The sequence below is a fragment of the Nerophis ophidion genome, linkage group LG16 (assembly GCF_033978795.1).
Source record: "Nerophis ophidion isolate RoL-2023_Sa linkage group LG16, RoL_Noph_v1.0, whole genome shotgun sequence".
Lineage (NCBI taxonomy): Eukaryota > Metazoa > Chordata > Actinopteri > Syngnathiformes > Syngnathidae > Nerophis > Nerophis ophidion.
The window spans coordinates 37,379,443-37,397,013 of NC_084626.1; the positions used below are offsets into that span (position 1 = coordinate 37,379,443).

The window sequence follows — 17,571 nt, forward strand, 5'->3', positions numbered from 1 at the left end:
GGAGTACTTAAATTAAAAAAAATGTTCACAGAGGGTACATAACTGAAAAAAGATTGAGAACCACTGGTCTAGGCCACCCTGACCAACAATTATTACTGGAAATTCAAATGATTCTTTTATGTATTTTTGGGGGGGAGGGGGTGAATTGTCATTTGAGAATGTATCCTGGGCCAATGAAAAATGAGCTCCAGGCTGCAACTGGCCCCTGGGCCGCACTTTGCGCACCTCTGCTCTACACTGTTCATGCCTTACAATACTTTGTACAATTCTGTATTACTGCATTTCCGCTGACTCTGTTAATTATTTATTACTTTTTATTTTATCGCTACCATTGAGAACTAGCAAGGAGCGATCACATTACATTATTCTGTAATGTGCATGACCAATAAGTGTAATATACAGCACAGGCCAAAAGTTTGGACATGCCTTGTCATTCAATGCGTTTTCTTTATTGTCATGACTATTTACATTGTAGATTGTCACTGAGGGCATCAAAACTATGAATGAACACATGTGGACTTATGTACTTAACAAAAAACGTTGAAATAACTGAAAACATGTTTTATATTCTAGTTTCTTCCAAATAGCCACCCTTTACTCTGATTACTTTTTTGCACACTCTTGGCATTCTCTTGATGAGCTTCAAGAGGTCAGCTGAAATGGTTTTCCAACAATCTTGAAGGAGTGGGCTCATCAAGAGAATACCAAAAGTGTGTAAAGCAGTAATCAGAGCAGAAGGTGGCTATTTTGAAGAAACTAGAATACAAAACATGTTTTCCATTATTTCTCCTTTTTTTGTTAAGTGCATAACTCCACGTGTGTTCATTCATAGTTGTGATGCCTTCAGTAAAAATCTACAATGTAGTAAATAGTCGTGAAAATAAAGAACCCATTGAATGAGAAAGTGTGTCCAAACTTTTGGCCTGTACTGTATACGCCAGGGGTCTCAAACTCAATTTACCTGTGGGCCACTAGTCGCACAGTCTAAGTGAGGCTGGGCCGCAAGAAAATATTTCTTAAAAAAATGTTGCATACTCCTCAGCATGTCTAGTTGTATAATGACATTTCAAATTGTATTCCTTGTGCACCGCAACTTTCTCTGTGCAAATAAGACACGTCGGGGTGCCCTTGTGCTCAACAAAGAAATATTGCATCTCACACTTTTTCTGGAATTGTCTATGCTCATCACTGACCTTTCTCTTCACTGCAGGCTTTGAAAAAGACATGTTTGGGGTTGTGGAATATATTTGTATTGAGCCGACTCCCGGAGAATTATGTTATTTCCGCAATGTGTGTCGTTCCGCTTTTCCTCCCTACAGCAACGTGGCGGTTGGCGGATAATAGCCATGAAAGTACCAGGATAGCGAGCGCAAAAAAGTGACGTCTCCCGGAGTGTTATCCGGCATCACACAGAAATACTGTATATGTAGCGTTCATCGTGTGAGGCAATGCAAATTAAACAATAAAATAAAAACAAATAACGGTTTGAATTGGTCCAGGTAATCAGGGACTGTTATTACTGACGGACAGGTGTTGTGGTGTGACTGCAGCCAGGCGCGTAAGAAAACCCTCGTCTCCATGGCAACGTTTCTGTCGCTTTCACTCATTTGCCGCTTTTCCACTAACACAGGGGTAGGCAACCCAGAATGTTGAAAGGGCCATTTTGGACCCAAATAACAAAAATTGTTTCTGTTTGGAGCCAACGGGGGTGGGGTTGGAACAATTAGCCCCGAACGGGTTAACATCACGACTAAAGTGTTACATGTCTTAAACAAGTTCATAATACTTTGTGACAAACATTGTCCATGGAGACAACTCAGTAGTAAACAGAGAAAGAATAATCAACCATGGATGACAAAAGGATTAAAAAATGCTTGTAAGAAGAAGAATACGCTATATAGAAAATGTATAGTACAAAGAACTACAGAGGCAGAAGTTAAGTACAAAAAGTATAAAAACAAGTTAACAAACATACTACGATCATGTAGAAAAGAATATTACAGTGAATTATTGGACAGGAACAAAAATAATATGAGAGCAACATGGGGCATTCTCAATAACATTATTAAAAATGGCACTAAGAGGGATTACCCCATTACTTCTTAGACAGAAATAAACATAATGACAACATAAGGGAAGTAGTTGAAAGCTTTAATAACTACTTTGTAAATATTGGACCAAAATTGGAAGAAAGGATTCCAGACCCAGTTTCAATTGAGGACTATAATGATACCATAGAGCGAAATCCCAACTCCATGTTCCTCAGTAATGTGACACAGGAGGAAATAGTTAAAATTGTGAAAAAATGTAAATCAAAGACTTCAACTAATTGTAATAGAATTGATATGGATACGATAAAAAAGGTGATTGATGAGATCTCAGGACCATTAATGTATATTAGTAACCTATCATTTCAAACAGGTACATTTCCAAACAAAATGAAAATAGCTAAAGTTGCACCAATTTATAAGACTGGTGATAAACATCTATTTACAAATTATAGACCTGTTTCTTTACTTCCACAATTTTCTAAAATCATTGAAAAACTGTTCAATAACAGATTAGAGAGTTTCATAAATAAATATAGAATACTCGAAGAGAACCAATATGGATACAGAGCTAATGTTTCAACTTCAATGGCTTTAATTGAAATCACAGAAGAAATTACCAATGCAATAGATAGTAAAAAATGTGCGGCAGCAGTGTTTATGGATCCAACTAAAGCATTTGACACAATTAATCACACTATTTTAATAAAAAAACTGGAACGATATGGCATCAGAGGGTTAGTCTTAAATTGTATAAGAAGTTATCTAACGAACAGGAAACAATACGTGAAGCTAGGCGAACACACTTCTACAATGCTAAATATTTCCTGTGGTGTACCTCAGGGATCAATACTAGGACCTAAATTATTCAATCTCTATATAAATGACATTTGTAAAGTTACAAGAGATTTAAAGTTAGTATTATTTGCGGATGATACAACAGTGTTTTGTTCAGGAGAGAACACACAGTGGATAATACAAATAATAACAGAAGAAATGAAAAAATTAAAACAATGCTTTGACAAAAACAGACTATCATTGAATCTCAGTAAAACTAAAATAATGCTATTTGGTAACAGTAGAAAAGAAAGTCAAACACAAATACAAATAGACGGAATAGAAATTGAAAGAGTAAATGAAACCAAATTTCTAGGCATAATGATTGATGATAAATTGAACTGGAAATCTCATGTAAAAAATATACAACATAAAGTTGCAAGAAATACATCAATAATGAATAGAGCCAAATATGTTCTAAACCAAAAATCACTTCATATTCTCTACTGCTCACTAGTGTTACCATATCTGAGTTACTGTGTAGAACACTTCATTCACTAACAGTGTTACAAAAAAGATCAGTTAGAATAATACATAATGTTGGGTATAGAGAACATACAAACCCTTTATTTATTGAATCAAAGATACTGAAATTCCACAACAGTGGAATTGCAAACACCTAAGATTATACACAAAGCAAACTATAACCTGCTTCCCAAGAATATACAACGATTCTTCTCAACAAAAGAAGAGAAATATAATCTTAGAGAAAAATGTAATTTAAAACATTTGTATGCACTTAAGATCTTCAGTATATCAGTATGTGGGATTAAATTATGGAATTGATTAAGCAAAGCAATCAAACAATGTACTAATATGATCCACTTCAAGAAACTCTTCAAACTGGAAGTGTTTACAAAGTACAAAAATGAAGAACCATGATAAACATTCTGATTTTACTCACCCATTCATTCTCAAAATAATCTGATTTAGCTCATCGTATGGAATAAAACTTACTTCACCAATTATTTATTTATTTATTTATTTGTATTGTGATTACTTATTACTTATGGAGTATACATTGTGAATACATTGAGAACAGGAAGTGAACAAAAGTTTTAGCAACTGTTATGTAAAGAAAAGGGGTAGGATTAAATAAGCTCTGCTTCTTCCTACTCCTTTTCGAACATGTTGAAAAGAGAAACTGGAAATTGTGATGTATCATGTTGTATGCTTGAATGTTCGAAATAAACTCAAACTCAAACTCAAACACGTCCGATTCGACCCCGCGACTCTCTGTCGGAGTATTAGCGCTGGGGTCCAGTGCACCACAGATTTGTATTGTCGCTCGGCCCTTCGGCTGAGTGCTTCGGAAGCTACCGGTCCGCTTGTCTTTCTGGCCTTGGCTATTTACAGCGGCCCCAGGGGAGGGCGCGAGAGAGAGACACACACAGGGACAGAGAGAGCTCGAGAGAGAGAGCTAGCGAGCAGACGGGCGAGCAAAAGAAGGAAGAAGAGCGTGTGCAGGTCTAGTGGAAAAGTGGTAAAACGTTTCTCTGCTTGCATCACGCAGGTGACGTCAATGTTCGGCCCTCGAGAGCCATATACCACGCCGTGATTGGTAGATTACTTCAGCTCCGCACACAACGTTGTCAAGCGCCATTCATATAAAACTTGCGGGCTGCACTAACATTAAACTTTCAAAGTAAGGTGGGGGCCACAACATAACGTCTCGCGGGCCACAATTGGCCTGTGGGCCACATGTCTGAGACCCCTGGTATATGCCAATATACTCGCGCGTGAGCAAGAGTGACTTTGTGGATTATGTTGAGTTTTTCTGTTCACTTTTTTTAATAAGAAAATATGTTGGTTACCATTAAGAACTAGCAAGGAGTAATCAAAAATAAATCAAGTACATTATAGAATAGAATAGAATAGAATATATCTTTATTGTCTTTGTACATTGTACGACGAAATTGTATGCAAACTAATTTAGTGCAAAATCCTACATAAAAACATAAGAACATAGATAAATAGATAAAAATACATAAAAAATACATACAAATACCAAGCATACAGCTCACATGCACAGTCATTATTGTCATCTTGTGTTCAGCGACACTATTGCTCTCGGGTAAAAAGTGTTTTTAAAACGGTTTGTCTGGCATTTTATTGTCCTGTATCTCCTGCATGAGGGCATCAGTTCAAAAAGTTTTATTGTTATCATTAGGGGTTATACGTATGAAAGTATTCTCACGAGTGAGCAAGATTGACTTTGTGGGTTATGTTGAATCTTTTTGTCTCTTTTTTTATTTAAAGACATGCTGGTTACCATTAGGAACGAGCAAGGAGTGATGGCAGTACAATCATTCTGTGTGTGCATAAGCAATCGTGTCAAAGGAGAAGTGTACCAAACTTGAGCATACACAGGCCGAATATGCCAGACTTTTAAATGTTAAGCGCGGTGAAAATGGCCGAGTGTGACTTCATTTTCATTCTGTCTTTGCTGCTTTCATTTCATGTTAGTGAGTGGTCAAAATGCTCTTATCTCTTTGTGTGTCCACAGCCTATCCTACATGTTTCCCCCTCACGCAGTTTACCTGCAACAATGGACGCTGCATCAACATAAACTGGCGCTGTGATAACGGTGAGTGTCACTTGTAGATTTACATTTCTTAGCGATTACGCTCTGTTTGGTTCTCGTCGTTTGTGTCACCATGTAGATGTCCTGTGTTTTTTTTCCTATCTGTGTTGTTGTTCTGTGTTGTTCGCCCACTCTGGTGTCTTCCGTTGGTTCTGTCTTTCAGAAAAGGATTGTGGTGACGGCTCTGATGAGTTGCATTGTCCGAACCTGGCTGGTTAGTGTATAGATCAACATGCACCGCAGCAGCAGCCGTGACGCTTGCCTAGCTGGTAGATTAGCCCGGGCAGGCTAACAGCAAACCTTAAAAGGCTGCTTGGCTTGAACATGGCTGACACCAATATTGCTTCTAATACCGCACAAAAGCTCCGAGCTAAATTAGATCAGGGAATTACTGAGTCAAGCAAAAATGTAGACAAGCTAATTTCATGAGGTCAAATGATCAAATTAATTTTATAGTTAGATTATATCAGGATAAATGTTCTAACAGACAGGTTTGTATGAGGTAAGAATGTAACTGTACTTGTATTTATAGCAGGAATCATACAGTGGGGCAAAAAAGTAGTTAGTCAGCCACCGATTGTGCAAGTTCTCCCACTTAAAATGATGACAGAGGTCTGTAATTTTCATCATAGGTACACTTCAACTGTGAGTGACAGAATGTGAAAAAAATCCAGGAATTCACATTCTAGGAATATTAAAGAATTTATTTGTAAATTAGTGCGGAAAATAAATATTTGGTCAACCATTCAAAGCTCTGACCACATGACATTCTCCCAATCCTCTGCTGTATCATCCATGTATCCATTTTGGTATAAACTCAACTCGTCGTGTTTGGAGGAAGAAGAATACTGAGTTGCATCCCAAGAACACCAAACCTACTGTGAAGCATGGGGGTGGAAACATCATGCTTGGGGGCTGTTTTTCTGCTAAGGGGACAGGACGATTGATCCGTGTTAAGGAAAGAATGAATGGGGCCATGTATCGTGAGGTTTTGAGCCAAAACTTCCTTCCATCAGTGAGAGCTTTGAATGGTTGACCAAATATTCATTTTCCACACTAATTTACAAATAAATTCTTTAAAATTCCTACAATGTGAATTCCTAGATTTTTTTTTCACATTCTGTCTCTCACAGTTGAAGTGTACCTATGATGAAAATTACAGACCTCTGTCATCATTTTAAGTGGGAGAACTTGCACAATCGGTGGTTGACTAAATACTTTTTTGCACCACTGTAACTGAGGAGAAGTCAGAGCATTTTCCTTACTTACTGTACCCAAAATTAACCAAACTGTAACCTTAACACTAAGGTACGTACCAAACCGTGATTATGGCGTGCCAGTACAGCTCTCGTACGAGGTATAAACTGCTTATTGTGCTCTGCTTCCAAGCTCAATGTATCAGCGCTAGGTACATTCCCTCATGGTGCATGGTCTGATCTATGCAGTTTCTGTCATTTTTCAAACTCCAATACTCATAATTCTATTATTGTTAACTCTATGAAAAGAAGCAATTACAGTTTGGAATAATCAAGTGTCTCTCCACCCTTTTTCATTGTTTAGCACGCACTGTGACAGCGAATGTGTTCTTTTCAGACAATGACTGCGGGGACAACAGCGACGAGGCAGGCTGTAGTCATTCGTGCTCCAGCGCGCAGTTCAAGTGCAACAGCGGACGATGCATTCCAGATTATTGGACCTGTGATGGGGATAATGACTGCGGGGATTACAGCGACGAAACCCACGCTAACTGCACTAATCAGGGTGAGTATCTAAAAGCTGTTCAGACTTTGCGAGCCTTAGGGTTGTAGATTATCGATTGGAGGTTAAATAATTGTACAATTAAATTAGAAATTAGAACAGTTTTTGCCAACACTACTTATTATTGTTTGCTTAAACACTACTGCTTGGCTAGACATCTTGAAATAAAGTCCGCAGGTCTGCCAACGATCCGTAATTCAGCGACTGATGATTTTGTTTTTCTTCAACGAATAGGCATGTCACCTTTTAACATGTTCATGTTAAAAGGTGACTGCTTTGTTAGATCTATTAACTCATGCAATGCAGCTGTGCTGCTGTTGTTAAAATTGTGTTTAATTCATAACAGGGATTTAAAGTATTGATACATCTTAAAGGTGTTTTCTTAAAATGTTATCTACATTCCAAATCGTCCAATCTCTGGGTTTTTTGATGTTACGGGTGTTTATTAGGAAACTAGCAAAATGTATAATCTTGGAAGCTCGCTTAACCAACGATTTGATTACGTAGAAATGTAAGGATTTGATATTATTATTAAAAATACATTTTAACCAAGTTTAAAGTCAAATAAGTAAATAGACACATAATATTTTTTCCTTGGCAGAATAAATATGATACATTGTTTTGGAATTATTAAGAGCCGTGTTACTCTTTTTTGAGTGTTTAAAAATGTTTATCTTCTTCTGTTTGAATTTATGATGATTTTAGAGTGTTTTTAATGATAAATGCAGAATGAGGGGTTGCACGTCCGGTTTATTTGAAATCACACGTGGTCATGTCCAGTTGTAGACACTTCTGTCTCCGTTTATAGATCGATCACTCTGTTCTACGAAAACACATGTATATATATATATATATATATATATATATATATATATATATATATATACATTTTTGAATCCATTCCGTTATTTAAGGCGGTTTGTCATAACGTTTTTAGCTTTCAATCAGACATTATTGTGTGGTTTTGTATTAATGTTCCTAAAAAGAAAACCCAAGCACTCATACTATACAGCAGATTTTCACAGCTTACATATATATATATATACATATATATATATATATATATATATATATGTAATATATAATATATATATATATATATATAATATATATATATATATATTTTATGTAAGCTGTGAAAATCTGCTATACAGTACGAGTGCTTGGGTCCTTTTTTTAGGAACATTAATACAAAACCACACAATAATGTCTGATTGGAAGCTTAATAATGCCTTAAATAACGGACACGCTGGCATTGATTGGTCTAGCCTTAGCCTGTGGAAAACTGTTGTCAAAGCTGTGTTCGTTGGAATCGATTGATATTTGAAGGACTTTTTTTTTTATTCTCACTCTAAGAAAAATACGGGACAAAGTGCTCTAATTGACAGCTCAATATAGAATACATGCTTTTGTTGTGGCGGTTAGCCATCCTAGCGTATGGCACATTTGAAATGGTTGAAAAATCAATCTTTCAGCGTTCAAACACATGTTCTTTGAGAATTGCAATCTCTATTTAAAACCCAAAAAAATGTACCTCCACTTTTTCTGTTCTGTTCTATTGTATGTACTGACTTTCTCTTCTGCTGTTTGCTGGCTGTGTATACTTTAGTAGCACTAATCCACTAGAAAACAAGCTAATCTAAATCACTGTTACTAATGGCTAAATTACAGTCTAATAAATTGGAACCTTCGAGGGACATCTAAATAACAGAGTCACACCACTGCTTTTTAATGCGCGTAAGGAAAAGCTGTAGCCCACGGCAAAGGCTGAACTTTTTAGCAGAATTAATCATCCCGGCAACCAGCGATGAATAATGATGAACTGCTCCTGATAACCACCGTCATTTTTGCGTCCGCGTCAGGTGAGCACTGCAGACTACATGTGTTTTCATTGACATTAAAAGACTGATGAACATTATTGTCACTGGCATTTAATGCACACAAGTTGTTGTTAGGAACAGATACTGTACATTTGAGAGTAGGCAGTCCAATAGAGCTTTGGCTCTGATGGAAAATATGCACCTCTACTGAGACTGGGTGTGTGACACCAAGTTGTAATCTTAGTTTGATACGTACCTTGTCGCGATAGTTTGGTTAATGTTTCACATGGTTTCCTCTTATCAACTTGTATTTGTCTGTTTTGGTATTTTACCGGTAAGACCAGAGAGACTGTGAAGACAGAAGAGGGTTTTCAAACTCTGACTTCTCTGTGGCAGTATCATTACCTAAAGACTGTATGTGTTAACTTGAGTAGATGCATGACTATATATAGCAGTGTTTTTCAAGCACTGTACCGTGGCACACTAGTGTGCCGTTGTTGAGTGTCTGTACTGTACTGTCTAAAGATCGGCAGAGTAACCCTGGGCCCCTAAGAAAAGGCATTAAAGCTTAAGGATGGCTATGCAGAATCAAACTAAAACTGAATTGGCTACAAAATAAACAAAAAAAAAGAATGCTGGACGACAGCAAAGACTTACAGCATGTGGAGCAGAGACGGCGTTCACAAAGTACATCCAAACATGACATGACAATCAACACTGTCCCCACAAAGAAGGATTGCATCCGCACAACTTAAATAGTCTTGATTGCTAAAACAAAGCAGGTGCGGGTAATAACGCTCGAAGGAAAACATGAAACTGCTACACAAAAACACCAACAAAACAGGAAGAGCCACCAAAATAGGAGCGCACGACAGGAACTAAAACACTGCACACAGGAAAACACCAAGAAACTCAAAATAAGTCACAGCTTGGTGTGACAGGTCACGACAGTACACCTACTTTGAGACAGGAGGTATAGTGAGACATGGTCTGTTATGGTTCAAAGTCATAGCCAACAATTGCGAGAACAACTTTTTATTGTCAACTTATTGTCAGAGTTTCATTTTTTTAATGTTTTCTGCTGGTGGTGTGCCTCCAGATTTTTTTCAATACAAAACATGTACCTTGGCTCAAAAAAGATTGAAAAACACTGAGTTAAGGTACCGTATTTCCTTGAATAGCCGCCGGGCATGTAATATGTGCCTTCCTTGAATTACTGCCGGGTCAAACTCGCTCCTCAAATTTTTTAGCGAATGCTTATTACTTTTACCGCCTGGTCAAAGTTGTGACGTCACGAGTGACGCTTCCCCTGTCGTCATTTTCAAAATGGCGGAGGAGTTTTTTATTGCTTTTAATAAACCAGGGGTCTTGTTCCACAGCCATACAGATCACGCTGATTGTTGTGATATAAAACAACTTCAACACTCTTACTAATATGCGCCACACTCTGTGAACCTACACCAAACACATTTCTGGAGAACAATGGCTCTGTAACACATTATAAACGCAACATAACACTTACCCAGAATTTCAATGCATCCATGACTCTTGGCTATATTATACACCCCGCTAGCACCAACCCCCCCAACACCCCCTCTCTCCGTGCGTCGGTTGAGGTGGGCGGGGTTGGGGGGCGCGTGTATAATATAGCCAAGAGTCATGGATGCATTGGAATTCTGGGTAATTCTTATGTTGCGTATATAATGTGTTACAGAGCCAATGTTCTCCAGAAATGTGTTTGGTGTGGGTTCACAGAGTGGGGCGCATATTAGTAAGAGTGTTAAAGTTGTTTATATCACAACCATCAGTGTAAAAGGTATGGCTGTTGACTAAGTATGCATTGCAATCTCGTATGAGAAGCAGTGCTATGCATGCATCCGGCCGGCACGCAGATAGCATGGTGTAAAGGTGGGCGCGATGACATGTTGTAGAGCAGTGGTCCCCAACCACCGGGCCGCGGCCGCAGAATAATTTTTTTAATTCTTTTAAATTTTTATCACACTCAATAATTTACTGCGTGCCATTGGTAAGCGCAGGGGTGAGAAGAGGTTTTAAAATTATTAGCGCCTGCTTACTTTTACCGCATCCCTTGAATAAGTGCAGGAGTGAGAAGAGGTTTTAAATTAATTAGCGCCCCGGCGGCTATTCAAGGAAATACTGTATATAGACTTAGACTTACACAAACTTTATTGATACACAGGGGAAATTGTTCGACACAGTAGCTCAGTTACAAAGGATAGAAAGGTTAAAGTTGTAAAATATAATGCCCACAAGGGCACAGAAAAGAGGGAAAAAACAAAAGGTAAAAAGTAGACTAAAAATGTACCATAGTAGCAATATAAAATGTAACATTAATGTTACATTTACATATTATGTATAAAGTATATAATATCGTGTGTGTACCTAAACCATTTCCAAGTGAACCTGGCACTCTATCATTTCGACTATGCGCTGAGACATAACAAAAATGATTCATTGCTGGTTCCTCTTAATGACTAAAAAAATTACCTTCTGGAGGCATCATTGTTAGCTGTTGGCCAGCAGACAGCTTTGTCTGGCTGATGACAGTCACACTGCATTGTGAGAAGAGCGATCACGGCAGTGCTCACCCATCCTCTGCTTATTCCCACAGCCACTCGTCCGCCAGGAGGTTGTCACACCGATGAGTTTCAGTGTCGGATGGACGGCCTTTGCATCCCCCTGCGTTGGCGCTGTGATGGCGACACCGACTGCATGGACCTAAGTGACGAGAAGAACTGCGAGGGCGTTACGCACATGTGTGATCCGGCAGTCAAGTTTGGCTGCAGGGACTCTGGTGAGGAGTGTGCAATTACATAAGACGGCCCTGGATGTCGGACGACTTCTCAATATAAGACGACTTCTCTTTTTCGAGACACGTTTTTGGTACACAAAATCAAAGACAAGACTGATTTTAAAAATGGTGTTGTCAATGTAAGATCAACATGTTTTGATTGATTGATTGATTGAAACATTTATTAGTAGATTGCACAGTTCAGTACATATTCCATACAATTGCCCACTAAATGGTAACACCCGAATACGTTTTTCAACTTGTTTAAGTCAGGGTCCACGTTAATCAATTCATGGTACAAATATATACTATCAGCATAATACAGTCATCACACAGGTTAATCATCATAGTATGTACATTGAATTATTTACATTATTTACAATCCGGGGGGTGGGATGAGAAGCTTTGGTTGATGTCAATACTTCAGTCATCAACAATTGCATCAACAGAGAAATGGACATTGAAACAGTGTAGGTGTTACTTAGTAGGATATGTACAGCCAGCAGAGAACATAGTGAGTTCAGATAGCATAAGAACAATTATATACATTAGAAAAATATTTGATTATTTACATTAGGTTATTTACAATCCGGGGAGATGGGATGTGAATGGAGGAGGGTATTAGTAAAGGGTTAAAGTTACCTGGAGGTGTTGTTTTACAGCGGTTTTGAAGGAGGATAGAGATGCACTTACTTTTACACCTGTTGGGAGTGCATTCCACATTGATGTGGCATAGAAAGAGGGATCGGAATCTGGGTTTAACGTGGCTTGTGGAGCTCCCCCTTTAAGGAAGTAGTTTGACATGTACTTCGCTATCAGGGAGGTGTAGCGGATTTTATAGACTGTTATAATGTTATAATTCTGTTATAATTCTGCTTAACAGTTGCTTCTTATCCAATACCTTTTTTTTATACATTTTTTTTTATTTTTTTTTATTGACATCCAGCATCAGACATTTCCATCCATTAAATCATATCCACATACATCATACAGCTATTGTCTGCCCTAAATGTCAAAAGTATTTTTTGTTTATATACCCATCTTACCACCCCCTTATAGAATCATGTTAAAACAAAAAAAAATTTTTTTTCCATTTTCACACATTTTTGAAAAAACTCCAGGGAGCCACGAGGACCGGGCTGAAGATCCACATGCAGCACTAGAGCCGAGGGTAGCCAACCCCCGCCTTAGTTAATGACTTTTTTGTGCCTAATCCCACATATATACTGAACCAACAACCATATATACCGTATTTCCTTGAATTGCCGCAGGGCATATAGTATGCGCCTGCCTTGAATTACTGCCGGGTCAAACTTGCTTCGCAACATAATTAGCGCATGCTTAGTATTACCGCCTGGTTAAACTCGTGACGTCACGAGTGACACTTCCCCTGTCATCATTTCAAAATGGAGGAGGCTGATTACAATACCGGTAATTTGAAATCGCATAAAGGGAAGAAGATTAAGAGCTATTCAGTAGGATTTAAGGGCCAAGCTTACATCACACTCAAATTTGTACTGCATGCCTTTGGTAAGTGCCGGAGTGAGAAGAGGTTTTAAAATAATTAGTGCATGCTTACTTTTACCGCATGCCTTTGGTAAGCGCAGGCGTGAGAAGAAGTTTTAAATTAATTAGCGCCCCGGCGGCAATTCAAGGAAATATGGTAAATTAACCTTTATAGAACAATTAAAGTTAGTTTGCTAACACATGTCATCATAGATTTTTTATTAGACTTATAACAGTGTAATAGTTTGTTTATCAGAGTTCTTCACCCTATACTCTTTGCAGCACGCTGCATCAGCAAAGCTTGGATGTGTGACGGAGATAGCGACTGTGAAGACAATTCGGACGAAGAAAACTGCGAGGCGCTGGTGTGTAAACTCTCCCACCACGTGTGCGCCAATGACTCCACCATCTGCCTGCCTGCAGAAAAACTTTGCGACGACCACGACGACTGCCCAGATGGCTCAGACGAGAAACTCTGCGGTAAGCACCAATAGATCCAAGTATTTGTTTATTGTGCAGGGAGCGTGACACCACCTGAAGACTATCTTTACCACCAATTCAACTGAAAAGCACAGTTTGGTTCAATATATTATTGTTACGGATAGGTTGATTGGCAACACTAAATTGGCCCTAGTGTGTGAATGTGAGTGTGAGTGTTGTCTGTCTATCTGTGTTGGCCCTGCGATGAGGTGGCGACTTGTCCAGGGTGTACCCCGCCTTCCGCCCGATTGTAGCTGAGATAGGCGCCAGCGCCCCCCGCGACCCCGAAAGGGAGTAAGCGGTAGAAAATGGATGGATGGATGGATGTAAAGAACTACCACACCTTGAAACAGATGAAGTTATGGCATTTTTTTTAGGTTTAATATCCTCCAAAAGTCAGTTAACTACTTTGTTTGAGCTGACTTTATTATTGAATCGTCATAGTTTTGTTCAACATTTATGATGGTATAAACTTTTAAGTCATGGGTGTCAAACTCTGGCCCGCGGGCCAAATTTGGCCCGCCGTGTAATTTAATTTGGCCGTTGAAGTAATCAATCAATCAATCAATCAATCAATGTTTACTTATATAGCCCTAAATCACTAGTGTCTCAAAGGGCTGCACAAACCACAACACTACCACATCCTCGGTAGGCCCACATAAGGGCAAGGAAAACTCACACCCAGTGGGACGTCGGTGACAATAATGACCCAGTGGGACGTCGGTGATAATGATGACTATGAGAACCTTGGAGAGGAGGAAAGCAATGGATGTCGAGCGGGTCTAACATGATACTGTGAAAGTTCAATCCATAATATCAAATTAAGATTAGAGCTGGCCCGTCTGTAATCCTGATAATTGTGTCAGTTTTAGTTACTAATAATACAAGTAGTTGCCGCCAAAGACATGTGCACAGGCTCGCATACATACTGTAGTGTAGATTATCAAGAACATGAAAGGACGCGGGGTAAGCGTGTATTTTATATTAGGTATGCTAAAACCGTGTGTTGGTCAAAATGCGCTATGCTGTTACAAATACAGTAGTACCTCAGAATACAAGTTTAATTAGTTCTGTATCACAGCTTATACCTCGAAAAAACTTGTATTACGAAACATGCATTGAAATTAATAGAAATAACTTCATCCCATGCTTGTCCCCTAGAACAGCACATTTTTGACATACTTTCCAAAAAACTTTTAGATAATACATATTGTATAAAAACAATACAATATAATTTTCTACTAACAACTACAGTAGTTTTATGAAGTACAGTAATCATATTACATCATTGGAGAGCAGACTTCTACAGTTTCTCCTTCCAGCTGCTTCTTTGTCAAACACACCATCAGCAGCAGCAAAATTCTCATGGATAAATGTTTGCCGTTTTGGTTCTACTTTAACTTTTTGGCCAGCCATAGACTAATCTTGCGTCATAGAGGCTATATTTTTGGCGAAGATTAAGATTGTACGGCGTTAGCAGCCACTTAATGATGATTTTCTACCGTGCCGGTGTAGAGAGCATCATTAGATACGGGATCACCTCATGGTTTGGCAACCTAACCGTTAAGCTAAAAAGCAAACTGGCCGGCATGCATAAAACGGCAATGAAAATCGTAGGGAGGAAAGAATATGAGCTTATACAGAGCATCTATGAGCAGGCAGTTAGGAAAAAAGCTAAGAAAATGATTTCCAATTCACAACACCCACTCTTCCCTGAATATGGAACCCTGCCATCAGGGAGAAGACTCCGGGTCCCGCTATGCAAATCTAACCGCCTTAAATTATCATTTGTCCCAGCCTCCATTAAGCTGACCAACAATGTGCAATAGAATGTTAATACATAGGTTATAGGGGTGTGGGAAAAAATCGATTCGAATACAAATCGAATCGTTTACGTTGTGCGATTCAGAATCGATTCTCATTTTTAAAAAATCGATTTTTTTTTTAATCAATTCAACAAACCACTACACAGCAATACCATAACAATGCAATCCAATTCCAAAACACAGAACTGCAATAAACAGAGCAATTGAGAGGAAACACAAACACGACACAGAACAAACCAAAAGTAATGAAACAAAAATGAATATTATCAACAACAGTATCAATATTAATTATAATTTCAGCATAGCAGTGATTAAAAATCCCTCACTGACATTATCATTAGACATTTATAAAAACGTATAAAAAAGAATAATAGTGTCACAGCGGCTTATACTTGCATCGCATCTCATAAGCTTGACAACACACTGTGTCCGATGTTTTCACAAAGATAAAACAAGTCATATTTTTGGTTCGTTTAATAGTTAAAACACATTTACATTATTGCAATCAGTTGATAAAACATTGTCCCTTACAATTATAAAAGCTTTAAAAAAAAAAATCTACTACTCTGCTAGCATGTCAGCAGACTGGGGTAGATCCTGCTGAAATCCTTTGTATTGAATGAATACAGAATCGTTTTGAATCGGAAAAATATCGTTTTTAAATCGATAATCGAATCGAATCGAAAAAATCGATACATTATCAAATCGTGACCCCAAGAATCGATATTGAATCGAATCTTGGGACACCCAAAAATTCACAGCCCGAATAGGTTAGCACTTTTTTAGCACATAGCACTTTAGCACATAGCACTTATAGAACTAAGCACTTTAGCACACAGTACTTTATCCATGAGCTCTAGTGCAATGCACACTGGTACTTTATCTTTATCTCCATACTGTAGATTTTATGCCTACATCAAAGTGCCTCCTACGTCTATCAAGCTCCATGTTCTGATGTTTAAATGTTAGTTGTCAGGTTGTGGTTGTGTCTGTGCTGTGTTTTTGTTCTGTGGTTTTTGTGTATGTTAAGAAAGCAATGATGCACTGTGCCCAAGACAAATTTCCCCGCGGGGACAATAAAGTTGAACCTTGACCTTGATGCGGACTTGCAGTGATACACTCCACTACACGCTCTGTCATGTCGTTGATGATTTGTGTCTTTATTTCATTGAATATCATCGTCTTTTTCTTCTTAGCACTGTCCTTCATACTCACTTTCTTCCTGCCTATGGTTGGAAAAACAAAGTTATGTTGATCGCTCGCTATGAGTTAATGCTAGTGACTCAGCCCAGATGTTTTGATCAAGGTTTTGCCAGCCAGCAGTGCTGACGCTCGTAGCCGCGTTTGTATATTTATCATTTTTGCGGGGGATTTTCATGGTCAAAGTCATTACCAAGTAACTGACCTTTTCTGGGCCATTATTTTGGGACAGTATTTGGTGGAAACTAGGCTTTTGGATTTTATGAAATTAAACAATTGTTGGGGTGTACTGTAGTTCAATTCCCAAATGTCCCTAATGCCCTCGGATCTTGTGTTTTCCAGACCTTTGCTCGCTGGACAATGGCGACTGCAGCCATAATTGCACAGTGGCGCCAGGCGAGGGCGTGATTTGTTCTTGCCCACTAGGTATGGAGATGGGATCAGACAACAAAACCTGTCAGATCCAGAGCTTCTGTGCAAAACACCTGAAGTGCAGTCAGCGCTGCAAGCAGGACAAGTTCAGTGTGAAGTGCTCATGCTACGAGGGCTGGGAACTGGAACCCGACATGGAGAACTGCAAGAGCACGGGTAAGGTGTTTGAGTTAAGGGTCGGAGATGTTAAAAGACACCAGTGAAACACCTGATTGGATGAACTAGTGCCAAGCTAAAAGAAATAAAGGAATACAATTTGTAAAGACTA

At 38.6% G+C, this 17,571-nt stretch overlaps 1 protein-coding gene across 2 annotated transcripts in view; it reads left to right on the forward strand.

The window, feature by feature from the left end:
- LOC133535359 (low-density lipoprotein receptor-related protein 1-like) overlaps positions 1-17,571 on the forward strand; it is a 296,691-nt gene that overhangs the window by 184,547 nt on the left and 94,573 nt on the right. Inside the window, exons 19-24 of one of the 2 annotated variants that reach the window (XM_061875132.1) lie at positions 5,392-5,472; positions 5,633-5,683; positions 7,063-7,230; positions 11,680-11,862; positions 13,648-13,845; positions 17,214-17,459. In XM_061875132.1, coding sequence (XP_061731116.1) covers positions 5,392-5,472; positions 5,633-5,683; positions 7,063-7,230; positions 11,680-11,862; positions 13,648-13,845; positions 17,214-17,459 — 927 coding nt within the window. The remainder of the gene's footprint in view (positions 1-5,391; positions 5,473-5,632; positions 5,684-7,062; positions 7,231-11,679; positions 11,863-13,647; positions 13,846-17,213; positions 17,460-17,571) is intronic. The other variant, XM_061875133.1, reaches the window with a different exon arrangement.